The sequence below is a fragment of the Lichenostomus cassidix genome, chromosome 1Aa, assembly GCF_008360975.1.
Source record: "Lichenostomus cassidix isolate B80296 chromosome 1Aa, HeHo_3.0, whole genome shotgun sequence".
Taxonomy (NCBI): Eukaryota; Metazoa; Chordata; class Aves; order Passeriformes; family Meliphagidae; genus Lichenostomus; species Lichenostomus cassidix.
This window is the reverse complement of record NC_139480.1, coordinates 13,797,256-13,823,567: the sequence shown is the minus strand read 5'-3', so window position 1 is coordinate 13,823,567 and position 26,312 is coordinate 13,797,256. Positions and strand designations below refer to the sequence as shown.

The window sequence follows — 26,312 nt, the reverse complement described above, 5'->3', positions numbered from 1 at the left end:
AGGACTGGAAAATTCAGAAGTATAAAATAATTGAAAAATTGGATTATATGCACAATTTTATGGTAATTCCTTAAGTAAATACTGGTTGTTCAGATCCTAAACATAATAACCAATTTTATTCTGTTCATTTCTAATTAAAGTATGAGCCTGTTCTGGTTAAAAGGTCTAACCAAATAGCTAGGAAAAGAAGACTGAAGACTTACCTTTGTTCAGTCTCTGGATGGGAGCCAGTATTCCTGAAACTATTGTTTCTGTCTTGCCTAAAAGATCAGTTGAAAGTGTTACGTATGTAATACAAAGTAATGAGAAGTTTAGAGTACGATTTCATTCTTCATAGGAAACAGCTTTAAAAATAAGCTGTTTCCACAGGAAATAGTTTTTTCTCTGCTGCCCAAGTCATGTGCATAATTTTCAAATATTGTTTAAGCATTTTATCAAGTCTTTTCAGTTACTGTTTGAAACATAAAGTAGTCCAGTTGTCTTATGTGTTTACCTTTCAGGTACAACCTTCAGTTATTCTCGATCATTAAATCTGGTTGCTGGCTTTGTTATCTTAAAGGTAGACCTTCTTCAGCTGAAAACCAGCAGGGTCTCATATCTTTTTTCATGTAATCTCAGGGAAAATTGTGAAAACATAATCTCATTAAAAGAAGGAACTTCCTATTATTTTGAGAACATACTGATTCTCTGGCAGGTTGTCTACAATTTCAAAGATTCCCTCCTTGCCCAGTTTTAGCAGATCTGATTCACAAACTAAAGTTGTAGAAACTTTTGACTGAAAAAAAAAATTGGGGCATAAAAAAAATCAGTGTCTGAATCAAAACATTTTCCCAGTTTTATTCTACTTTATTTAAACTGCTCTGGAATCTTTACTGTATACAACTGAGGTGAGATTTTTTAGAAGATTCTGAATATGTTAATATTTTTAAAGATATCTTTAACTTGTGTTCACGTACATTTTTTTGTACTTCATCCATATTTGATGCCACTGCAGATGAGCTGTATAACTCCATTTTAGTAATTTTGAGTGTATGAGGTTATATGTCCATAATATAATCTTTGCCCACAGATTCTCTTCATAGAATCACAGAAGGGTTTAGTTTGGAAGGGGATCTTACTGACCATCTAGTTCCATATCCCTGCCTGGGGCAGGGACACCTTCCTCTAGACCAGGCTGCTCAGAGCCCCATCCAACCTGCCCTTGAACGCTTCCAGGGATGGAGGTTACACAGCTTCTCTGGGCAGCCTGTGTCAGTGCCTCACCACCCTCACAGTAAAGAATTAATTCCCAGTATCTGATCTTGACTTGCCCTCTTTCAGTTTCAAGCCTTTCTGCCTTGTCTTATCACAACATGCCCTTGTAAAGAAGCCTTCCTGCAGGTCCCATAGGTACTGGAAGGTGCTCTAAGGTCTCCCAGAGCCTTCTCTTCTCCAGGCTGAACAACCCCAGCTCTCAGCCTGTCTTTACTGGAGAGTTGCTCCAGCCTTCTGATATCTCCATAGCCCTCTGGACTTGCTCCAACAGTCAACATGTTTTTTGTGTTGGGGCCCCAGAGCTGGACGCACCACTCCAGGTGGGGTCTCAAGAGAGAAGGGTAGAGGGAGCATCACCTGCCTCTTCCTCCTGGCCAAATTCCTTTGATGCTGATGAGGCCGAGGATCCAGTTGGCTTTCTGGGCTTTGAGTGCACATTCTGGGTCACATTAATCTTCTCATCAAGTGATTTTCACGTGTTTTGGTTTGTTTGTTCTCATTCATTGATAGGTCTCACTTACTAGCTATTAGAGCTGTTAGCAGGAGTAATAACCTTTCTCATTATTATTGTGTTTTACAACAGCAGTGCACACATTCACATTTTGTTTTGTGATGATACATACGTTGCAGATAGAGTTCCTTCCCCATTTTCTTTTGCCTTATGCATGTTTACAGCCCATTGTACATGCAGCCTAATACACAAGGTATCACTGACATTTGTAATAACTTACTAATGTGGAAACTGTTCTTTTTTTCTACTTACCCTTTCTTCTCTATATTTGTGACAGAGATTTATGAAAAATATCTTGAAATGAAATTTGGAAGAAAACTGTGGTGCAGAGTAGCAATAGATTATTGTGCTTCCCCCTCCCCCACTAATTGTGTTGAAATTGAGTTTAATTTGAACTAAAATCTCACAGCAGATTGTGAGAGTTCCTGATACAGTTAAAACTGTGCTAATACAGCTATATTAATAGCAATCTGACATGGCCAGAGTGACAGATTTTACAGCAATGTTGTTTCAGCAGTGACATTGATTTGTTTATCAGATATGGTATCAGGTTAAATGGTTACAATATATGGTAGGAAGTCAGAGATCACATCAGCGTAACAGAAACCAAAAGTATATTTCCAAAAACCCATCTTGGAAAGGAAGCGAGGGTGTGCTGTTTGCCAACAGCTTTGTGCTCTCAGCCTGCCTGCCTGCTTGCCTGACTGCAGTGTCAGGAATCAGAATGGGAATATAGAAATGCTTATATGCAAAGAATGCAATTCATTCAAACTATTAAAAAAAATCAGTTTTAATATTTTCAGGTTCTATACCTGCCACACAACTTTGACTATAAATCTTCTGTTTTTTTCATTTCAAGTAAGTACTTTTTTCATTGTGTGAGCATTTCTGTGTGAAAAAGGAAAACAGATGATACAGAAATCTATAAAGTAAATACATAAGAAGATATCTCTCCCATTTTGCATCAATTTATAATAATCACTGAAGTGTAATTTTAGCAAACAATATAAGGACGTCTAATGATATTTCTCCTTCCATTTATTACTCTACAAAAATAATTAAATTGAGATAAAGAAACAGTAGTTGAAAACATACTGTGATATCGAAACACACTCGAAGCATCCAGATGAACTGAAGTTATCTTACTAAAGGGAAAATTCAATAGCATATTTTAAAATTTATCCGTGGGAGCAGATGCTTAACCTTTCAGGTCTTTTCTTGTAATGCTTGTACTCTCTGTGTACTTTGTACTCAGTAAAATGTATACTTTGTCAGAAAAGGGGTAGTAAAATAATGCCTGCTTTTGGGTTTGTTGGTTATTCTGTGTATAATTTGTTCCATCAAAAGCCTTTTCTGGAGTTGCTGTTCATCTTGTTCTCCCCTCTCCCTTAGCAATTGTGGCACAACCACATATCACCCTCAATGATTCAAAGATAAGTTCTTATTTTTTGGCCTGTTACAACCTAAAATATAAGGTTAGTGTTCTTTCCAGAGCAAGTTCATGTTGCTCTCTGCTTTTCTGTGGTACTGACGGCCATGGCTGCCTTACAGCACTTCCTTCTGCCCTTTTCCACGGGACCTATACTCTTCACCTTCTTCACGTGCTTCTTATTTAACACTTATTGGCTCTGAGGGATTTTGATTTTCCTGTTAGTCAGTTGTTATGTGGGTTTTTTCTTTTTTTTTCCCAACCTTCGTCCACCAAAACAAAACCCAAACACAGTGTTTAATTTTGCTTCTTGAATTGCACAAGTGTTCTGTGAAGTAGAAAAAGGAGAAGGTAATTACAAAGTCAGATTCTCCTTTCCTGTTAGTGTAAGACAAATAAATTCAGTGATATTATGGCAGAATGTTTGAAGTAGGAGTGGAATTTGGCTGTTACAAGGCTGGAAGGTTTTAAGACAGAAAGTGATACAGAAAGCTGTATGTAACAATGGGTGATAGAAGAGTAATTTAGCGCATTCTAGATTTTTTATTTTAGTATTGCATTGAAACTTTGCTAAAGAATGCTGTATTCTCTCCTTTCAAAAGAGTTTTATGGCAATTGGCAACTAAAACTTTCTTCAGAGGAAACAAACATAAGTCCAGAATATTCAGCTATCAAAGAATTTTGATGATAAGCACATACATTGATGTTTAAAAAGTAGTGTGTGCAATATAGTATGTGAAATGGTTGGCACAGTAGAATTTCTTTTCCTTCTGTCTGGGTAAATTCTGTAGCCTTTCATTGTATTATTTAATTTAAAATGAAAAAACCCAACAAGGGTGGGGAGGATAGGATGTTTAAGTTTATGTGTGGTTGGACATAGTGCCTGTTAGTCCAGTTCAGTGATACTCTTACCGAAAACTCCTTCATGTAAATATAAAACAGATGCTGATGTTAAATCTAACTTCTGGTGTGTATGGATAAATAATAATTGTGTATGACATACATGTATATATTTATATAACAATGAAGGAAGAGAGGTGAATTGATCTGATGTGTATCCAACTGCATATATTTTAAATCTAATATATTTAGAAAGTACTAAAGTGACTGCTATTCCCCTGGCATTAATAAAGTAAACAGAACTTCTGGCCATGTAGCAGTGCCTTGTAATCCGTAAAAATCGTTGTCTACTGGAAACTAGATACTTGTGATGTATTTACATTTCTGTTTCACAGGTTTGTGATGTACTAGTGTGTGAAGCTAGGCTTCTTGAACATTCTAGTAGATACTGGCATTGCACTCTGCTTATTTTGGTGTTTTTAGTGTGGGATAACCTCATTTTTCAATGTAACATTGAATTCAAATGCATTTGGAGTTAAAAACCAACATCGTCAGATACCAGCTAATACTTTAGAGACAGAGAACGTGTGGAAATTGGCAGTGCTTGCTTGTATTTCTGAGATATGTTTGCTGGAATTAATATTTTTAGAGTCCTGTACAATGCTGCTTGCCTTAGGCTGAGTGGTGTGCAATGTAATTGAACTAATGACTCACTGTGGTGAGATCATTTTTAAGAATGTAGTGGGCTTCTTATTGTACAATACTATGGCATAAATTTGCCCTTTTTTCTTCAGCGATGCTGCCTCTTTGCATTCTGTTTTAGTCTATCTGTCAAGCACCCACACCTTCATATCGCTCCTGAAATCCTCTTGTGTCTGTAGGATATGTAGTGTGTCTTCACAATTTCCTCTTTATTTTGTCTTGTGTCAAATCTGCCATGTGGTACAGATCATGTATGGTTCTGTCTAAAATGTCTTCAGTGTGTATAAAGGATAGTACATATTCTTGTATGACTTCTTGCTATACGCGGAATTTTCTTCTGCAGCCCTCAAAGTGTATTCCAAGACAGTGTAAGCCCCTTTCTAAAAAATTTAATGGAGATGAAGAATACTAAATGTAAAAATGAACCTGCTTATATTCGTGAAGGCAATCAATGCCTGTGATCGACAGAGCCTTTAAAATAGGACTTAATCTCTTTGAGTAATTCCTAGGCTGCTCTTTCTCTGCTATGAAGTGCTACTTCATTGCATCTGACTTTCTAATGAATGAGCTTTTAACACTAAATGTGTAATTCTTGAGGTTTTATTTAATTTTAAAAAGTAACGTTATGTTGTCAAGAAACCTTTCAAGTCTGAAAGCTTTTCTTAAATGCTTTTTTCAGATAAGGACATGATGTAGACTTAGTAATCTGTTCATTATGATTTCTCCTTTCCTTCCTTTTAAATGAATGAATAGCATCTTTGATTTCAGAATGCTTTATTGGAAGATTAGTAATCACTGAAATCATGTTATGATATTAACCCAACACATTCCACCTTCTCTTCCTCCTAGTGTTCAAAATACAGAGGATAGCTTGAAAGGGAAGTGAAGAAGGGGTACAAAAAAGAAAAAAAATAGTTTCTGCTCAAGTATTTTGGGTACATTTCTTTTTAGAAGAAGTTATTCCCAAAAGAATTTTTTAAAGTGGTAAATGTGGAGGATATGGGATTAAAAAAACAAAAAAGCTTATTGTGTAAAAACGTTGCATTTACTTCCTCTCTGCAACTTCTCAAATAAGATGTAGGTTTTCAATTCTTGTAGGAAATGAGAGATAACTTGGATGAAAAAGAATGCTCTAAATGGGTACAGCTGAATGCAGGTGTTGGGCTAGTTTTCACAAAAAAAGCCAGTGAAAATATGATTGAATATATATTACACAGTAATATCACACAATCAGTTATTATCAACTAGATAATAAAATTTCTAGGTAAGATTTGGATGATTATAAGTAGCTATTCTTTGTGGAATATGGAGCTGTAGTATTATTTTTGAGCCTTCTGTTCTGGTAAGCTAAGGCATGAGCCCAAGTAAACTAAGGTACATTACAAGTATTTTTTTTTTAACATAAAGCCATTTTTGGCAATACGCGTATAATTAATAATTTAGCGATGTGGAAAAGAGCTTTTTGTTCCCTTAAAACTATACTTTTTTTCTATATCCAACTTCAGCAAAGTACTTTAGAAATCCTAATTTTTTATGTAATACTTTAGTCAAACTAGCTTTCATAATCAAGGATATGCTCTGCCTTTCTTTTTTATATAAGATAATAGTTATTGAGAATTAGCATTTTAAATATACTGGTAGTTGGTGACACACTGATCAGTTTATGTAACGAGAGGAGTGAAATCATGCTCATTGATTTTGCAGCTTTTTGTTTTGTTTCTCCCTCCCTGCCACTGTTTCATTGCAATTATGAATTTTTTAAGCATGGCATGGTGCAAACAGCTTGACAAACTTTTGTTTGGATGAATATCTTAATTGTTGCTTACAGTGCTGTGGATGATGATAGCTTCCTAAGGCTTCTTGATTCTTCAGTACAGGTCTTGATTCTTCAGTACAGGTTTAAGGTTAAATTGAAGAAGATAATGTAGAATGAAGGTATGCCTGGCTGCCCAGGAAATACAGGAATAGTGTAGATAGCAGTATGCAAGGCAATTGCATGGCTAGAACTGAACCCACAGGAAAATAATAAAGTTATCAAGGGCAGGAATAATTATCTTCTACTTTAGCTGTGGCATTTAACAATATTATCTATATAGATAGATGGTATGAATGAAAAATTTCTGCATAAAAGGTCCCTGTGTCACACTAGAGGTCTAGCTAAACCCCTTTCAGCGTGAAAAATTTAAGCCTTTCCACAGGATTGACTTGGTTGGTTGATTGTCTTTTAGCATCCGCCAAATAATTTTCTTATCTGTGATTTTTCCTTCATTTAGCCTTTTACCCCTACCCTGTCCTTTGTAATTATTCAAAGTAATGTATTTTCTGGGTAGAGATAGTGGATCTGAGATTGTATACGCAAAACTTTACTTTTCTAAAGAGTACTGTCAGTTTTTGGACCGGCATGAATTTTTTTCCCCCTTATCAAAAGTAACTGATTCTGAACCATTCACTGAGGGACATCATGTAAATGGCTTTTTCCCTCCATGGTAGTTGCATGCTAGAAGATTGAAATAAGTGAGATATCTAAATATGAGGTCAAAATGCACCCAGGTTGTAGCTGCATAACATTCAGAATATCTCTGATCAAGACTGTTCATGAATTAAATTTAAAAATACCGTATCAGGAAAAATACTGAATTTGTGCTATAGAAAAGTATTCCCAAGTGCAATTTTTGCTTAAAAATTCTTTTATATTTACAGAGAAACTGAGCCATACAAATACTTTTAAAAGTTTGCACTTCTTTAAGGCTATTTATTTTCTAAAAAAAGAGGACTTGAATATTTTTGACAAATATACACATGGTGTTACGCTAACAAACAGCCATGCAACATATATCTTACATAATGAAGAAATTGAATATACAAGACCTACTCTATTTAACATATATATTGAAAATATACAGTCTCGCCAATAGTTAAAAAAGTTTTTCTTATTTGGCAGTATTTTTTTACAGTTTGTTCAAATACTCCGTTTGATGTGTTTTGGTGAATACTGAAATCTAGTCAGTGACAACCTGAGGTACTAAACATTTCTGCCTTACTTCGTTGTCTTCAAAGGTAATCTTTTTGTTCCTTTTAGGCTCTATCCATGAGTTGTGTATTACAGCGTTATTTGGCATGGGATCTGCTTCCACTATTGAAACAACTCGCTTTTTCATCTTACTTTTCAGAACTTTCTGGAACTTTTGCCTTGTGAATGCGTAAAGTAGAGGGTGAAATATAGTTGTTCCATATGCCATTACTAGAAAACATAATCTCAACTTTACCAAAAGGTCACTTGGGCCCAAACATAAGATAGTGGTGTTTAAAACAGAGATGGGTGTCCAGCAGAGAAGGAATGTTGAGATAATCAGAAGGGACATTCTGAAGACTCTCTTTTGCCGTTCTCGTCGCTCCCGGTGCCGTTTTACAGCTCGGCGTAGAGCAATTATGACAGACACAGAAGTCCTTACACCAAAGACGACATTTTTTCCTCCACTGCTGTGGGACACATCTGTAGTCTCGTGCTGAGTGGTCAAAGAAATAGTTTTTTTCTTTCTGTTTTTCTTTTTTTGTCCCGTTGTAAATCTTGTACCAATCCGAATATTTAGGGCCTGGAGTATTTTGGTGTATGTAATTAGCATTACTATAACAGTGAAGAAAAATATTGGAATTTGAACGAGAATGTGGTAATACATTCCTAGTTCAGTGTGGTACTCGTTTGTACTCACACACAGTAGTGTCTTATTTTCCCAAGTACTTGCACTTTGAAGACTGAAAAAGTTGACTTCAATGAAAGGAATCAGGAAGGAAAAAAGTGAAATTATCCATATTGATGTCATTAGTATCACAGCCCTTCCCATGGTCAGGATTCGATTAGCAGGTTTTACGGAGATGTCGTACCGGTCCAGGGTGATAGCGAAGACGTTGATTGCAGTTGAAACACTTGCAAAAGAGACACAAGCCTCGTGGAAGCAGCAGATGAGAGCAGTGTTACTCTCCAGTGAAAGCAGAAGGATAACTATAGTTAGAGGAATACATCCCACACAAATTATTACATCAAGTACATGAAGGTTCATTGTAATTATGTTACTGACAGAATTGATTAAGTTGGATTTCATACAGTAAAGTACCAGCACGGTGAGGTTGCTGCCAAGTCCCAAAACAATTTCTAACATCAAAAATCCAGTGAGAGAAACTTGAAAGCTTAATGGATATGATAGTGGTTGGTACATGTTGGTATCGATGTCATCAATGGCATCTCGAACTGTAATGTTAGATTCAGACTGCATGTTGACTTCCAGAATGGGGGAGAAACACATTCTTTTGTTGAAGTTGGTTTTTCTCCTGAAAGGTGAAATAAAATAGGGAAACTATTTGATTTCTTTTTTTAACACTTACTGTAGATAAATGCTGGGGAAGGAGGAGGGAGGAAAAGTAATATTCTTATCAAACTCCTAATTTACAGTATGTTTAGAGCTTTAATTGACATGGACTCAAAAGCCTGAAGATCTAGAATAAGGTCTTTCCTTTTTAATAGAAAGCAGGATTTGTTTGAAAAAAGAAAAAATAATGAAAAGCTCCCACTCAAGGAGGCATGCCTTTGTTTATAGTGATGTGGTTTTTCACAAAGGGCTCATTTGTTGAATAAACTATACTTGTGCATAGCCTTTGTATTGCTTTAAGGGTCATTTTAGAAGAATGTTGTTAAGTATTAACAAATTAGTGATCAAGATGATTTTAAAAAGCTCTTGTAGAAAAAGGGAGTGATAGGAACATGGAGCACCATTGCTTATGTCTAATAAAAAGAATGTTGAAATTATTTATTCCAATTTATCCACCTCTTTCTTACGAGGTTTACAGTAGTGTTGTAGGCTGAAATGTGAAGTTCTGTAATTTAGCAGATTTTACAGAGTTTAAATCTTCTGTTCATTTTTATCTTTTATGCATCTGTGTGTATGATGCTTGCCACTACAATGTTATAGGAGTATATGTAATTTCAAATGCAAAACTTAGGTGTGTTTGGGAAATTGAGTTTATTATATCACATTTCCTTTTTCTGATTTCAATATTCAATTTCTTTAAGAAATCAGTGCCTACATGGAATAGAAGATTATTTAATTTTATTCCAGAATAGGTTTAAGGGAATAATTTTAGAAAATAATACTTAAAAAGAAAATGGTCTCTTTTGGGTTTTGTTTTTGCCTTTTTTTTTTTAATCCAACAGATTTACATACATAGCATGTTTCTCTTAGGAATAAGTAAAGTTCAAAAAAGCATTTATTTTATCTAGCAGATTTTTTGTTTAGTGTCTCATCTGCTTAGTTTTACACATGCTGGTAAGTTTTAAATATAGCATCCACATGCAATACCTGATGTTTGTGTTATTTATGTTGTCAGCCAGCTCTTGAGTTTGTAATTGATTGAATAAATAAAAGAGAGCTTATTCAATTTCTTGTTATGATACTGGAGGGGTTTTGATTTACATAGCCTTAAATTTTAGAGGGGGTATATTTGGCATGCAAATAAATTTGAATGGCGACCTTTGTTCTATTCTGAATACATTAAAATGGATAGCACTAAGGTGAACAAAATTGAGCTCTTTTAAAAATGAAAGTATGAATTAAGCACACTTGGGATACAGTATGCAAATGGATTTCATCTGCAGTTCTGAAAAGCCTCAATTGAACAATACTATTAATTGCAAACTGTATGATGAAAATTCTTGGTATTCTTCAACACTTATTTCACATGTGCCTCTTAAATAAAAAAGATGTAAATTAGAAGTATTACTCTCAGGTGTGAAATGAAACAAGAAATATTTCAAAAGCTTTGTTTCATTTCTAATTTAGGCAACCTCTATTCATCTTACATTAACCCTCAGGAATACGATCTCCTCTTGTATGCTGTCCTGGCTGTGAATGGATTTCAAGAAACCATTCCAAATGCATTGCTGGATAAATGAAATTCTTTTGTACTAGCAAAAGCCAGGAAGAAATCAAAAGCAGATCTGCTAAAACAAATTACAGTCTCACCCTAACATTATATCAACTGAGATTTTGTGAAAACAGAAAACCTCAGATGTGTTAGGTCATCACGAATAGATTAGCCATCACCTCGTTGTTGCATTGCCCGGGTTTTGGGTGCAGGGAAGCGGAGCCGGGCGGGCAGGAGCTCACTCACCCGGCGCCGTGCGCGCAGGGCTGGGGCACCTACCTGTTCTGTGTGCCTCAAGGGCCTGGCACAGCATGGCAGCAGCTTGTCAGAAACTGATACATGGTGTCACTGAGAGATTTTTGACACGCACTGTAACCTGGAAATCAAGTGGTAGCTGAGCTCTTATTTCATTTCTTGCAGGGTTTTTTGTTTTCCTTTTTTTTTTGTTCCTGCAGTTCAGCAGCAAAAAATTCTGATTAAACATGGGGACTTCTTAATTGCCTCAGATACTTCTACAGACCACGGCATATTCTGTGTGTCTGTTCTGAGTTTCAAGCCAGCAATAACAAATAAACCTTCTTTTAAGTGATGTTAATTTCCTTCCCCTGTTGCATTTTGTAGAAACCTGTTTTTATTTTCCAGGCTTAAAGAAAAATAATTTCTGATCTCTGTTTTCAGAGTGTGTGTAGACATCCTTTAGTTTATGGCTGCGTATTTCTTTCTGTAATATTCCTGCTCATTACTTTTGAGTGATGGCTTAATGAAAGAAGTTGCTATACCTCATAAAATCCAGTTCATGTGCTTTGAGAGTAACCATGAGTTACCTAATTTGGTTTATTTTGATTTAAGGAGAATACATAGCATCATAAAATTGAGAGAAAAATATCCATTAGTCATTATGACAAGTAAGTTATTTAATGAGTAGTATAGAAAAAGCTTGGTTAAACACTTATTCAGCTTGCTGGTGAAGTATGCATATTCTCCTTTTGGGATTTCATGTTTCATTGTCTCTTCATGCATCAGTAGTTTCCACAATTCTGGTTTTAAATTATAAATCCCTCTTTAAGAATTGCTCACCATTTTAAGAATCAATCATTGCACTCTTCTTTTAATGAAAAATCTGAGCAGATGTGTTAGTCTTCCATGTATATTGTTGAAGTGTCATGCACATAAATGGTAATGCAAGTGTGTTCCATGTTTTGTTTTTAATTCCTTTATGTCTTAAGAATACATTTTAGGGATGCATCCTGCTGCTTGTAGGTCATACAGCTACAAAGATACCCGGTCAACTGCATTCTTCATATTGTCAGATGTAAAACTGAATTAGTTGCTGCATGCCCTTGTGAAGGGGAGGAAAAAAAAGGTTAAAAGTAGGGCTTATAATTTCAAAAATAAAGTAATGCAAGAATATATTTTCTAATATCACTTAATAAATTATCTCTAAAATTGGACCTTATAGATTATTTAGAAAATCAGTTAGCATGCTCTCTCTTGGCCAGTAAAATAATATTCTTCTGTCAGCTTGCGTGAATTTAGGTTTTTTGGACAAGTTTCCTGTTCTCAAGATAGTGCAGGTTACAAAAAAATCCTGGCTAGAAGCAAGAACTGTTGGATGCAGAGTGTCTGTGACTAAAGCTAGAAAATGTAGTTTTATAGCTCTGGTGAGCAGGTAGTTTATACATACAACTCTCTTGTCTTTTAATGAGAAACTGAACAGAGTTAATGAGCCTTTTAGAAAATATGCTTTTGTTCAGTTTGCACACTGTTATGATTTCCTTTCTTGAAAAAAATGTTTAGCAAATCCATGCTTTTAATAAGTGACTTGAATGTACAGGATAACGAAAGAAATAAGTTTTAAAAAAATCAACAAAAAAGGGGGATTTCTTGAGCAATCAGAGATTAGTCGTATTAGCCAACCTTCATAAAGCAATAAGTATACACTAATTACAGACTGTCTGATCCTTCGAAGAGTAACTGAATACATCTGAAACATATTTAACTGCCAATATTTGGAAATACTGCTGAGGGAGGAAAAACATATTCCCGGTTGCTTTATGTGGTTGTTTTCCCCCGTACTGTATGAGCTTAAACTGTACTGCCTTTATATTGAACAAACAAACCAGATTCTTAACATGCTATAAGACTTTCCTACAGAATAACATTTTTCTATTATTGTATTTTTAATGGGAAAGGGGAAATAGCATTTGAATATTTCCTGGTCTTAAATATAACAATATATTACTGCTTAATATAAGTTGAATCTGATCTCTTGCCTTTTTTAATGCAATTTTTAATTTGGTTTAATGTTGCTTATTCTGCATATCAAAATAAGGAACAGGTCTTACCTCCACTAAAGATTTGGTAAATTCTCGATGCAGGTGAAGCAGTTCCAGGTTGGAGGGATTCATTTTGTTCACTTGTTAGCAGAGTAGAAAGGAAAGAGGGTAATAAGCATATCTTCAGAAAATGATCTTAATGAAAATTTGTGCCTGTACTGTGCCATTGTTTCAGCATACTGCTAATGTATACAATTGCTTTAGTTCTGGTTTACAGGCTGCTGCAGTCTCCCACTCTTCCTACGGTAGAATCAATAAGCATCTGAAAATACATAATGAAAGTAATTTAACATACTGAAGGCTTCTTGTCTCCAGAGACACCACTGAGATTCAAGCTTTCTAAAAAAGAAGAGCAGTGCTTCTGAAATGAAAGCTTGCAATGGGCAGCTTTTGCAGAATGACAGCCTACCTTGTCGCTTCTCCTCACTGCAGAGAGATGCAGTGCATTCACTAATTTTGATTGGTCAGTGATGTTGGGCTTAAATTGTGCTTCATATATGGGATTGATGCCCTCCCTCCCCCCGATTTATATAAGGATTCTTTTATAAAAGGACTAAATTTACAAATGATTTATGAATTCTGGAATATATTAAGGGCATGCCTGTTTTATTTTTACCTTTTCACTCTTTACTTTGTGTACACTGGAAACCACATGGCACTGGGAAAAAAAAAGGGGATAAACGTTTATTACTTAAAAAGCTTCCAACAATCTATATTTGAATTTGCCTGCTTTCCATTTCTGAGCCTTTTAGGTGTTTGGGCTTTTTTGTTTGATTTTTTTGTTTGTTTGTTTGTTTTGGTTGGTTGGTTTTTCTTTTCCTAAGAACATTTTGAAATAATACTGCCTCTTTAAGCCATGCTGAATTTCACCATATATGTTTACATGCAAGTGGTCATCTAGGTCTTGTATGCAATAAGGTATATTCAGGACAACTTGGTACCCACATGTATATTAGGAAAATTTATGTTAGGATTCACAGAGATTATTCAGACCCTGACAATTATTCAGATTTGATAATTTGGTTGATTCACAATGAGAAAAAAAAGGTTTTTAGGATCCATCACTATGTACAACATATGTATAGTTGTGGAGGTTATTAATTTTGTTGAAATGTAAACTTCTAAAAAAACTTGTGTGTTCCACATGGATTTTGCTAGAGACTTGACAGGTTTTTGTAAGGATGTTTTTCTTGCATGATGTTTTTGACCTTCACTTCGCAAGGGATGTCTTCGTTTTCACTTTCTGTTTTGTAACTTATTTCCGAATGTGTTCTATCAGTATAAGCAATGCTCACAACCACATAATGAGAAGTGTAGCACAATGTCTGTTTTAATTAGTACTGGTGCTAAATAAACGTTGGAAATAAATTCAGTGTAAACCCCAAAACAGTATTTTTCAAAATTGGTTTGCTGGAATAGTTTAAGAATATCTGAGTATGAAATGTCCTGTAGGTAGTTTTAAGTCTCAAATCAGTGGGGTGCTTCCCCCCCCCCCATGATTTAAAAGATTTCTGAGGGGTTTTTTGGTAAAGTTTGATAAAGTACTAAATGTTAAAGCAGAGCTCTTACATAAGTAAGTGTGTTAAGATGGTAGTTTGGGTCAAATTTTGATGGGGTCCTCTGTTTTTAGGTTGTTAATGCAAATATCAAATGCAGTCGTGTAACTCGGATGTCTTTATTTCTTCTCTTCACTTTTTCTTTCAGCCAGACATCCAATATATTATTTATCTTTAGGTAACAGCATACTTTGTTTTTTTTTTAAAATGGCTGCATATCCATCTAGCATGTTTCCTGTTCCATACTCTTTTACATTCAGAAACTATGTAAATAAAGATTGCAGAAACTTTGAATAAAGATCAGTAGGTACCAGCTGGCTATGCTGAGTAGCAGCTGATTGAGCCTTTTGAGCTGGCTCTGTATAGTCTGCCTCCCAAGAGCCTGAAACCAGTGATACCAGCGAAGATCTTAAGGGTGATGTGATAAAGAGGATTCCTGAAATGAAAGCATAAATACTGATATATTAAAGAGATTTACTTGCTTCCCTTTCAGTATGACTAAGGATAAGTAAGGAAGCCTGTCTAAATTTAAACAGATGAATCTCCATCTCTCTTTCTAATTCTTCAGTGTGTGCCTGAGCAAAGATGGAGGTTGGATGAGCTGTACTTTTAGAAAAAGATGTACACACGGAGGAAGATTGTAACAGGATTTTGGATATAGCATGAATATATGGTTCAGATACAGGCAAAGGGGTCACAAAAGACTACCTATATGACAGGAGGTGATGTTGGCAGAAGTTTTATCTGCAAAAAGTGTTTGAGAGGAATGATAAGGAGCTGAGTTGTGAACATATATTAAGCTTAAGTTTTCTGGAGAGAGAATCAGGAAAAGAAGCAGTACCATATGGAGGCAATCAGGAGTAGGTGGATGGATAGACATGCTTATAAGCCATTGCTGTGCAGATGCTAGTTAAGATGGTGTGAACAGATGACATCATCCTCAATGGGTAGATAGGGAAGAGTGGGCAAAAAAAACCATGTGCAGGCACCCAGCATAAACAGAAAAATGTGCTGTTCTTATACCTGTTTCTATATCAGTACAGAATGGAAGAGAAAGAATTTGATTGGTATTTTGGATTTTAGGGTAGTGAAAATTGGGGTGAAAAGGTAATGAGTAGGTAGAAGTATCAGGAAACAGCAGGAGTCCTAAGCCAGGAGACTGACGGTGAAGAGTCTTAGGATTGAGAAAGGCAACACAAGAGGAGAGGGAGGTCCAGATGGTAACAGAGAATAGACTGTGAAGGGTTGAGGCTGCTGGGTCTGATGTGGGGGGAAAAGAAATGCAGAGAGGCAGGAGCTTGAAGCAGAGGGGAGCATAAGGGAGTACAGCCATGTGCATGTGAAAAGACACTGGGTGCACAGGGGTAGAGATAATGGCAATTGCCATAGCATACACCCCTGTAGTACTTCTAAATTCAATTCAGGAGTCATAACTGTGTGTGAGAATATGTTATTCTGTTTTGCTGGGAGCAGGAAGAAATTTGCAAGTTGTAGTATATTTCTTGGTCCTCTTCTGTCTTCTATCTACTGTTTTACTTTCTGCACAGAGGAAATAATGTCCCAACATTGACTGTTACTGCATTCCCAAGCATTGGTAGGTCATCTGTAGATCTGAAGGTCAAAGCTTTGCTGTTGAGGTGATAAGATCACCCTGAATGCAGTTTCTTGAACTGCAGTTTTTAAAATAAGCACAAGGTCTAGCAGGGCCAAATGAAGTACCCAGTTCTAATGTTTTTCTATGAGAGTCCTTGATTTTGGAGCTTTAGCATTCTTTTAATGTCTTTTAGGGTTTAATTTTACATAAACATATTGCGGATTATTTTAACATCCAGATCTCATGGATCTTCATGAAGATCTTTATTGGCACAGTTGGGAGACTGTGTCTGCTCGCTTCTCTTGTTCTCTGCATTTTTTTATTTTTTCATCCTGAATGCTTCAGCAACACCTTCTTTGTACTGCACATCTTGTTTCCTAGTCTGAATCTTGCTGCTCATTTAGTGACTATTTAGAATTTTACTGCTTCTGGGTCTACAAATGTCATCTGTTTTCATATTTGCAAGAGACTTAAAATCCTAACTCATGCAAATTTTTTAGTGCCAGATAGTGTCTTTAGAGCTCAAGTTGCTTTAGAAAATGAATGGTGGGTGATTTTGGACATCCTGCCCTGGAATTGTTGTTCAGTATTATTTACATGGTGCACCTGCATAATTCCAGCTAAGGAGATCCTCTGTACCTTTCACTTACCTACTCTGAGGAGTGTAATGCCCAATTCTAACCTAGCTCTTCTGAATATTTTATGACTTGTATCTGTTCTAGCAGCTTGTGATCCATATCTGAAATCTGCTTCTTACCTTGTTATATCTTAGTTTCCTCAATAGTCAGTTGCAAAGAACTTTGTTAGAATGTTGTTGAAAATCTAGTAACTTCTATAATATCAAGGAAAAATAAGCAGTGGGTAGTAGGTGTTTGCATTGGGGAGTTATATGGATGTGCCTGTGTTATGCTGAATTTGTAAATGTGTTCTGCTTTACCTGATACTGAAATTATAGCTTGCTGGTCTGGATGATGCTACAGCATGCTTTTATGTAAATCTGACTCCTGACCCATACACAAGGTCTAGTCATAATGGTTTTTATTATTATTTAAGAGTGATATGCTGAATAGGTGACAAAAATTCTGTTAGAATTTGTAGATAAATACCATTCTGACTTAGATGGTTACATGGTCTTTTCTTTCTTTGGCTCAAGTACTTTATTCTAATTTCTTTAATCTATAGAGAACTTTTCTAAGGCTATTATTCCTTTTCTGCAGCAAGGACTGACATGCGAAAAATTAATTTTCCATTCAGTGTCTTACCCTTAGAGTTTATTCCCGCTTCTCCCTTATTGTTGGTTGCCACACAGCTTGCTTTGTTTTGTTATTTTTATAATGACTTATTTAGGTTGAGTTTTGCATTTTGTTTTGGCTTTTTTTCCCCCCACTTTTCTAACATTCATGTTTCCCTTGACGGAAAACAGTCCTACACATGGGACATTGTTGATCTCGGTTCCACCACTGTAGAATTACATTCCTGGAAAAAGCTGGATGTTCCAGATAAATTATATGTTGTTTCACTGTGCTTCCTCTTGTATTTGCAAAGATGAAAACCTTTGGAAGCCACACAAAGACAAGTATTTTTAAATAGATGTAAAATAGATTATATATAAATGATATATGTAATAGTATATGTATTTTACATGCTAATATATTTTTATATATAATGTGTATTTATTAATTTTTGAGATGCAGAGTTAATGACAGCATAGCAGCTTAAGTACGGAAAAATGAACTACTTTTGCCATGGAAAAAGAATGTTTTACAAGATTCATTTGGGTTTGTATAATTGTTATTGTAATTGTTAGACATAGTTTATTTGTTCAGTAGTATTCCATGTTAGAACAACTGTTGACCTTTCCAGCACTGGAAGGTTCTGCACTCACGAGGAAATGTATAAGTTACAGAATGCCCTTTAGCTATTAATACCAAGAATGTATCTTGTTTTAGTTTTGCACAATGAGATGATACCAAAGAAGAATTGCAAAACCAGTGCTGGCTATCACTCATATGTTGGGAAGGTATCCTTTTTGTATCATAATTATAAATTGATAAATTTGCTTAAGTGGTATAGCTAAATCATGGTCCTAGTGCATTATTGCACAATTATTTAAGCATTTTAGTGGAAAGGAAAAAAAAGCAATATCAGTTATCCTCAGGAGGGAAGTATGGCTGGTAGATTTAAAAGTAATTTAAATAACAGCGGTCTGAGTCCAGCTTTTCTCCATGGAGGTGGTTTGTCCTTTTAGTATAAGCATTCATAATGTTTATGAGTGGTGCTGCATGTTGTAGAAGTTTTTGGCAAAAGTTTAGTTAGTGACTGTAAATTTAAATATATTTTTTCTTTTCTTTTTTTTTTTAATTGTAATATTGCTGTTAATTTAGTTTTTCCTTCATTAAAATAGTGCTTTGACTATTATGGGAACTTGAGAGGTTTCTGCTTTTGTAAAATATTCTTGGTTCTAAGTTGGTAATTGTTACTGAATTTTAGTGAGGATTTTCATTATTATGGAAAGGCTCTTGGAGTTCTGACGTCATATCTTTTGTGTTGCTTTGAACATACAAATAAAAAAGCCACCTGCTCACATTGTGTGAGCCTTGTGAAAGCATGCCTGAAAGAACATTCATTCCCAAAGTTGCAAAGTGGTTTAGCACAGTAGCTGAAATGTGCTGGAGCTGGAGTCCTGACGCTGTGTGGCTGTAGAATGAGGAAATACTGCCTTGTGGTTTGAAGTTCCATGGGATTGCTTCCCTTTCTTTCATGAAGATATTTTATATATTGAAGGAAGATGTCAGTGCTGTTCCCTGTTGCTGGGTGGCTGTGTTGCTCAGCATCTCAAAGTCCAAGCTCCTGGCAGCTCTGTGCTCGTGCATTGAACAGCAGCCTCAGTGTAAGCGTGTCAGGAAGTGTTCTGCCTGGCTGATTACAGTGCATTGGATTGGGAGGCAGCTGAATTTGACATACGGGGTTTAGACTTCAGGATCTAGCTTAGGACTCTCCATCAGATATCCTTGTTGTGAAAGTCAGGTCTAGCCAAGTATGCAGGATGGGCAGCAGCAGGACCAGCACTAGCTGCCCTGTTACAATCCCCTGATGCAGGAGTTAGGTTACACACCTTCCTGCTGTAATATCCTTTAACTGGAAGTGCTAATTTAAAACAAAATGAGAAAGCAGGAAGCTTTTCTCTAGAGCTGTTAATTCATCAGAGATCGTGGATAGACTTTGTTTCTGGTAATTTTGTAAACTAGGAAGGCGGTACCATTGTCTCTTAATTAAGACAAAGTGTTCACATGGTGTGCCTAGTAGTGAGCATTCTTCTGGCTGAAATTAAGAGACAAATCTTAGGATCTTAATTTCCCTGTAAGTAAGGAGTGAACACAACATGAATAGGTATCACCTGTCACATCCCTTTAATTAAGATCACCCACAGCGTTAGTGTGACGTGTATGTGCCAGTCTCGCTCAGGTAGCCCCTTGGCTGATTTGGTTTGGAAACACTACAAAAAGTGTGTGAAAAGGATCCAGTAGGCTTACTACACTGAAAATCAAAGTTCAGTGACCACACACAGTAACTCTGCATGTGACAGGAGCATACTTTGCCTTCTTCAGATAATGAAATAAAACCTAGGGACAGTAGTTAGATTCTCCCCCTTGTTGTGAATGACTGATACAAGCAGTTAAAACCATGTCAGTCTCTGTGCAAAGTTCAAATGTAGGAAGTTGTTCACATCAGTCTGACAGTGGTGATATTCCACAAATTAAGTTCTTAGAAACTGAAAAATTATAGATGGTACGTTTTCTTTTCTGATTTTTTTAAATGACAAATTATTCTGTCATCCCCTCTTTGCCACCTTGGTTCTTCAGTTGTTTTTACAAGGTCGTTCAGGGAAACTGATGAAAATCTGTTTATGTAGTGCTGTAAACAGACGTGAGAGAAGTTTAAAAGTAATAAGCTATAATGATAAAGAGATAATAATACGGAAATTGAACCAAGTTAGTGCAGTGTGTTGGCTTCACATTTCCTCTGCTAAAAAAATATTCATTTGATTGATGTGCATGCTGATCTAAATTTAGATTTGTGTTGGTATCATATTCAGTTTATTTTCTTTATTCCTGTGTTGTTTGGGTTCATTCATTTTCATAGTTTGTATCTGTAATATAGTTTAATTTTTTTATTGATTATTGAAAAACATCTCTTACTTTCTTAAGAGAATAAAGGAAAGAGAAATATAAACCTCTTCATATTTTCTGTGCTTTTTAAAAAAAACATATATATTGTAGCTCTAGAATCCAAAATAAATACCTAAACTGTGTTAAAATGCATTCATATGCATGCATATGAAGAACTAATTTTGTCTGTGAAGCTTCCAAATATCAAGGATTTTTTTGCCTAAACCATAGTTTCAGGTTTTTTCCATCTTCTTAAGTATTTTTACCCTCACTGCATAATTGTTGTCTTTGAAATCACTTACTGTAATACTGAAGCAAACCACAGCTTGTATGAAAAATGCTTCCATTTGCTGTTTTTTGGGAGAAGGCTGAGAGAAGTGGTGTCAATGGTGTGTCTCAGGAAGGGAATACTGTTTTGCTCATTATATGGTTGATGCCTGGAGGTGGCTTTGCAGTCATTAGGCTTGAAGCCCAAGTTTTATTTTACTAATAAAATCTCAAGAAATTTAAAATAGTAGTTTGAGACATTTTTGTTACGCTGATGGATGATCAGCAAATTCAGGTTTATGCAGAAAAAGCTTGTCAGATCCTTCGGCAGCCTTCACTGATGATCTACGTAATCAGTTAAAATGCAGGTAGCATGAGTTGCAGTGATAGGAGCTATGAGGTGTAGCTGGAGTAGGAAAAAGGAAAACTGTTATGTGCCTTATTTCTGGTACCTTTCAAAGTGAGAAGCTTCACTATTACTAGGTAGGCTAGCAGCTCTGCAAATTGATACCTTGGGTTAAGAGCCCCTGGAGGAAATGTGGAAGATGGAGAATAGCAACAGCAACAACCCCTCAACAGGAAAACCATGTGAGTTACTGCATACTGACTGCCTGTTACAATGCTGTCTTTCTAAAAGAGAAATTGCCATTCTAATACAAGTAGAGGGCTTTTCTAGTCTTGTTTTTTCCACGATAGATATGGTGCCCAGTGAGAAAAGATTCTCCCTTAGAGACAGCTGGATACAGAGTACATTATTTTATCTTATTAATCAAGCAAATTAGTTTTAATGTGAGGAAAGAATGAAAGGAAAGGAGAGCCTGTCCTTTGAAAGTGTTTACTATTTTAAGCTTGCTGGTCATTAGGCTCTCTATGTTTTTCTTTGAAGTTGCTTTATGTTGTAATACCTCTTCTGCTCTCTTGCTGTTGAAGGAAAAGAAAAACTCAAGCAGTCCTTTCTGTTTCCCACAGGGCAGTAATTTTTTTCCCCTGCAGATTTTTTATATATTCTTCAGAAACCCATTTTGTTTGCCAACAACAAAAAATTCTGGGCATCTACCTGTTTACAGGACTCTTGCTGATACCCTGTGTAATACTCCCACTCTTAAATCTTTAAGCTGGCATTATCACAATAAGCAGTACAGATCTAGGGTAGAATACTTCAACAGGGATTTTCCAATGGTGTTTGAGTGCATCTGTATGTAAGGATTCAGTGACTCTTTGGACTGTCAGTTAAGTGCATACCTTGATAAATGTTACAGAAAAAAGCCACTTTCAGTAATCTTGAAGCCTGTAGGCAAAGCAGCTATTACAGTGTACTTTGGGGCAATAAAGATTAGTATTAGACAGAGAGTTTTAGTTTGTATTCAGTACCCTTAATCTGGAGCAAATTTATGTGGACAATTAGAGATAGTGGGGATTAACACTTAAACTAAGGATTTTAGTTTCTTGTGCGGTGTTCATGACCACAGTGCCTGAGCATCCTGCATCTGCTTCATCACTTCTCCTCACATTATTCTATTTTGTAGAAAAACAGTTTATGTGCTAGATGGCTAGCACAGATCTGGAAAGTCTGTCTGTATTTCATTAATCTGTCCAGTCTCTATAATACAAGACTAATTTCTTTTTGAAGAATTCATGGACTGTAGAAGTTTCCCACTTTTATTCTCTTTGCAGATCTTTAAGCACAGATTTTTTATATTTAACTAGACTTGACAAAGAAAGTTAAACCAAGGCAATGCTTTGGAGTAATAAGGAGAGAATTGAGGTTTGAGTGGAAAAAATAGTTAATGTATCTATCTCTCAAGACATTAATTTATTTTTTTGTAAAGTAATGTATTGGCAAAGCTAGAATATAAATTATTTCTTGCTCTAACTTTACTTCTATCTTAATTGCTTTAAGCCCTCAACTGCATTTGGGGGAGCAAAACAAACCTTTAGAACATGCAAATAATTAATGAGATTTTAAAAAATGTATTGATGAAACACTATAGAACTCTCTACTTCATCATCCAGCTTTTCAAAATTAAACACTCCCCTCATCTCTAAGGAAACAGGCCTTGCAGCATGCATAGGAAATTATTAAACACAGGGCAAAAATACAGAACTCTGTTTGGAGAACATTTCACTTAGATTTTGACACTGAGGAGTTGTTGCTTCCAACATCAACTAGGAAGTTAAATTAAGTGTAAAGATGCTTCATAAATAAAACCTATAAACAAGCAGTACCATGCAGTTCAACAACAGCTAAACAAATCAATATTATGAGTAGAACAAACTGAATATAATGTTTTTTATATGTGGTACTTTGGGTTGTGCCATCCTGAAAAGAAATTGTCATTAATATATTAGATGCCTTGTATTGGTGCATTTCCTCTTCTCTTATCCTTCCCAATGCAGCCTTACGTGTGTGTGTGTGTGATGTGGCAGAAGGAAGAAGAAAAGACGTCTATTGAGGATGAGCCAGGCATGGAGTTAGTCGCATGAATATTTGATGAGAACTAAAGGAGTCACACGCAAGGACAGGGAAGTTGTGGGAATTGCTGCAAGGGTGACTGAGCTGTTCTTCAGATTTATTTATATAGGCTTTCTTCGTTTTCTTAATGATTGTTTGCTATAAATAGACAGAGAATGTTGAGTGTTGAATTTTATGGTTACTTTTGTGTGAAACTGCTAAGAGCTTGACTTGTAAACCTTGCTTTAAGGTTTGGGAGTTTTGAAAAAATTCTTTTGCAATATCAATATTTCTTCAGTTTGGTAGCACAATATAATACCATTGGGTAGAATTGCCATGTATGGCAATTTGCTGAATGGCGTCCTGTCATCAGCTGGGCACAAAATTGCCTTGAGTAGATTTGATCGACAACACAAAGAAATGAGAATGGAAATGGGATTGGTCCCAAAAATTCCATGAACCAACAGCTGCAGAGGGAACTGTGGACTATAGAGGGTCCACATAAAATTGCTAATCTGTAATTTTAAATCTTTGTTTAAATCTGTGATTGCAATGCAAAGTTTATTTTTCTCTTTCTGTGCTTGCCTGAAAGCATCTATATTTTCAAAGTATGTTTAAAGATTGCTGAGAGCTGCTAGATGTAGATACTGAAGAAATGAATTCACCAAATCACTAATCTTTTTAATTTTTTAGATTCTTTTTAGAAATACATCCAGCTGATATAATTTAATATTCTGATTTTGTGCAGAATCTTGGCTAATGCATCTGTTGCATGAATGAATAAATAAATGGAAAGAAATGCAGTTTTAATTCTGGCAAAACCTACTTTTATTTTTTTGTTTGTAAAATTGGCAGCAATATTCTACTCTGGGATAGCATTGGTTACTGACAGTGGAATAATAGGAACAATAAGAAATAAATGTGAATGTCGCTGAGCTTTATAGCTTGAGCTTTTAATATTTTTAAGTAGTTTTAGCACCTGCAAAATAATGCAAGACGCTGGCTTCTCTTTTGACAAATATTACACATTCACAGATTAATGTATAGCTTGCGATCTCCACTGATTACTATTATCTAGTAAGTGCTTGTTAGATATCAAAGCAGTGAACAGTGTGAACAGGTCACAGATTGGGTCAGCCTGTTCTTTGACAGAGGCTCAAGAAAGCAGCCCGGCAGCTATTCTTTACCCTCTGAACAGAAAAATTTATTCCTTTGATTGCCTTTTGGCTTTTGAATTCCTACTGAGTTAGTAATTTATTTATTTGTTTTGATACTTGATTGATATTTGAACTTTAAATGAGGAAATTCTGTTATGCTGCTTCTGGGAGAAGAAAATGATATCCAAATAGTTCTAATTACAGTAGCCAACTCTTTGCTGTTCAGTTTAGCTGATAAATACAGGGCTGCTCAAAATGCCTGCTGTGTCTACCACCCAAGGCATTCTCAGCACTATTCTAGGTCCTCTACCAAACCTGGGATTTTGGGATGCTGACTCAGCTGGCACAATACAGCTCTTACTGCTCTTGAGGAAATCTGTGCTTGCTTGACTTGATTGAAACTGCTGTCACCACTGCCACTGAGCACAAGCAGTGCTCCCTGTGAGCCTGGGGTGTTCAGCTGAGCACTGTGTACAGAGTAGTTATTCTATAACTCCTGGGATAGATGTATCATTGTTATATTTCATATGAATGTATGTCTGTATATAGAAAGTATATAATGACTATAAAAATGACTTGATTTTTAGAAGTCCTACGAATTACACTCTTTCTTGCAACGGAAACAGATTGATTGTTGAATTCTTCAAATGGAGATTCTCCAATGCATGGTGCATTCTCCAAAGCGGAATCCTGCTTCCAAAAAGGTACTGAGAAAGAATGCTGAATTTGAGGAAATGCACCCTTAGCCCAGAGGCTTTCCAAAATAACCTTTTTTCCAAGGATGGGCCTGCTGCAATGGCAATGGAAAAATCAGTTCAAGCTGTTGTTTGAATGGACATTTTGACCCTGGTTTTATTCATTTTGACAATGGAGATGATTTTCCCCCTCTCTTCCATTTAACAAAGTTTTTCTTTCAACATTTATTCTGCTTAAAAGCCTCAGAAGTAGTGTCATTATTTGTATGGGTGTTGGGAAGGAGAAAAGACCCAACACATCTACTTAAAATATCAATCTCTGACAAAATACAGATTTTTGTAAAAACAAAGTAATAGCATTCCTATCTTCTTTTATATTTTTAATATGAAGTAATGTCATAGAATCATTTGGGTTGGCAAACATCTCTAAGATCATTAAGTTCAACCTTTGACCAAACACCACCATATCAACTAAACCACAGCACAAGGTGCCATGTCCGGTTGTTTCTTGAGCACTTTCAGGGATTGTGACTTTACCATCTCCTTGGGCAGCCTGTTCCAATGCCTGATCACCCTTTCATTGAATTAATTCTTCATGATTTGGGATTTTCCTTCATGTAACCAAACCACTTCCTAAAGTTAAAAAAAATTGCAGATCTGTAGTTGAAGGTGTAAGAACTTTTCTTCACTTCTCCCACTTTGGTAGATTTCCTAACTCTCCATTTCTACTCATGGGTAGAAGTAAGTCAAAGGGGAAAAAAACTGGGGAAAACATAATTAATCAGCTGGGAATGGATGAAACATGGAACAAAATCCTAAGATGGTATTAGTTAGGAGGCAAAGAATGACATTTCTGTTATAATACTGTGCACAGGACTCATGTAGTAGCTGCGTTTAAGTGTAAATTTGTTATTCAGACAAGTTACTTGGTATTCAACTCCTTCCCTTTATAAAAATGCTTTTAATGGTAGACAAAAATGCCATGAGATCTTAAGGTGGGAACTGTAGACAAGTGCTGTCTTCTAACAGTTATTAAGAAAATACAGTCTCTATGGTTTGTGAGCAATTTTACAAACTGCAACCTTGCATGAGGAGTGAAAAGCAGTAGGGAAACTGATTTCGCTTCCAAGCTTCATGCATCAAATGCTTTCTTAAATATCATGAGAAAGTAGCAATTGCATCTGAATGTGGAGCTTTCCTTTTTTAACTGTGTAAAGCTGAGCATCATTGGCTGTGTAAATATTGATAGCTCTAAAGACCAGAGGAAAAATTACCGTGAAAAACGTAATCTGGGTAGACACAAATACTGCAGTTTCAAGACAAGATTTAAAATAGAATGTACTAAAACTAATTTAAAATAATTTCCCATTAATAATAATAAAATATACAAGTCTCCATGGTACCCCATCACCTTTGTGCAGAAAATGGCAGCAA

At 35.9% G+C, this 26,312-nt stretch overlaps 2 protein-coding genes across 6 annotated transcripts in view; one reads left to right on the top strand and one right to left on the bottom strand.

Moving 5' to 3' along the window:
• The window catches only part of COG5 (component of oligomeric golgi complex 5), a 172,640-nt gene that overhangs the window by 21,668 nt on the left and 124,660 nt on the right, over positions 1–26,312 (top strand). The gene's annotated exons all lie outside the window — the stretch shown is intronic.
• GPR22 (G protein-coupled receptor 22) lies at positions 5,494–13,476 on the bottom strand. Of its 5 annotated transcripts, none has more exons than XM_085040776.1 (3): positions 13,398–13,476; positions 12,998–13,250; positions 5,494–11,991 (listed from the first exon to the last, which is right to left on the bottom strand). In XM_085040776.1, the coding sequence occupies exon 3, from the start codon at positions 9,035–9,037 to the stop codon at positions 7,736–7,738; it is 1,302 nt and encodes a 433-aa protein (XP_084896902.1). In that variant the 5' UTR covers positions 9,038–11,991; positions 12,998–13,250; positions 13,398–13,476; the 3' UTR covers positions 5,494–7,735. The 5 variants fall into 5 exon arrangements, with proteins under 5 accessions (XP_084896902.1, XP_084896893.1, XP_084896911.1 ...); XM_085040767.1 differs by lacking the exon at positions 13,398–13,476 and having other exon boundaries at positions 5,494–9,062; positions 10,932–11,991; positions 12,998–13,391; XM_085040785.1 differs by lacking the exon at positions 13,398–13,476 and having other exon boundaries at positions 5,494–9,062; positions 11,730–11,991; positions 12,998–13,391.

Excerpts from the sequence above, each read along its gene's own strand:
- GPR22 (XM_085040776.1), bottom strand. The coding sequence starts at position 9,037 with ATGTGTTTCTCCCCCATTCTGGAAGTCAACATGCAGTCTGAATCTAAC.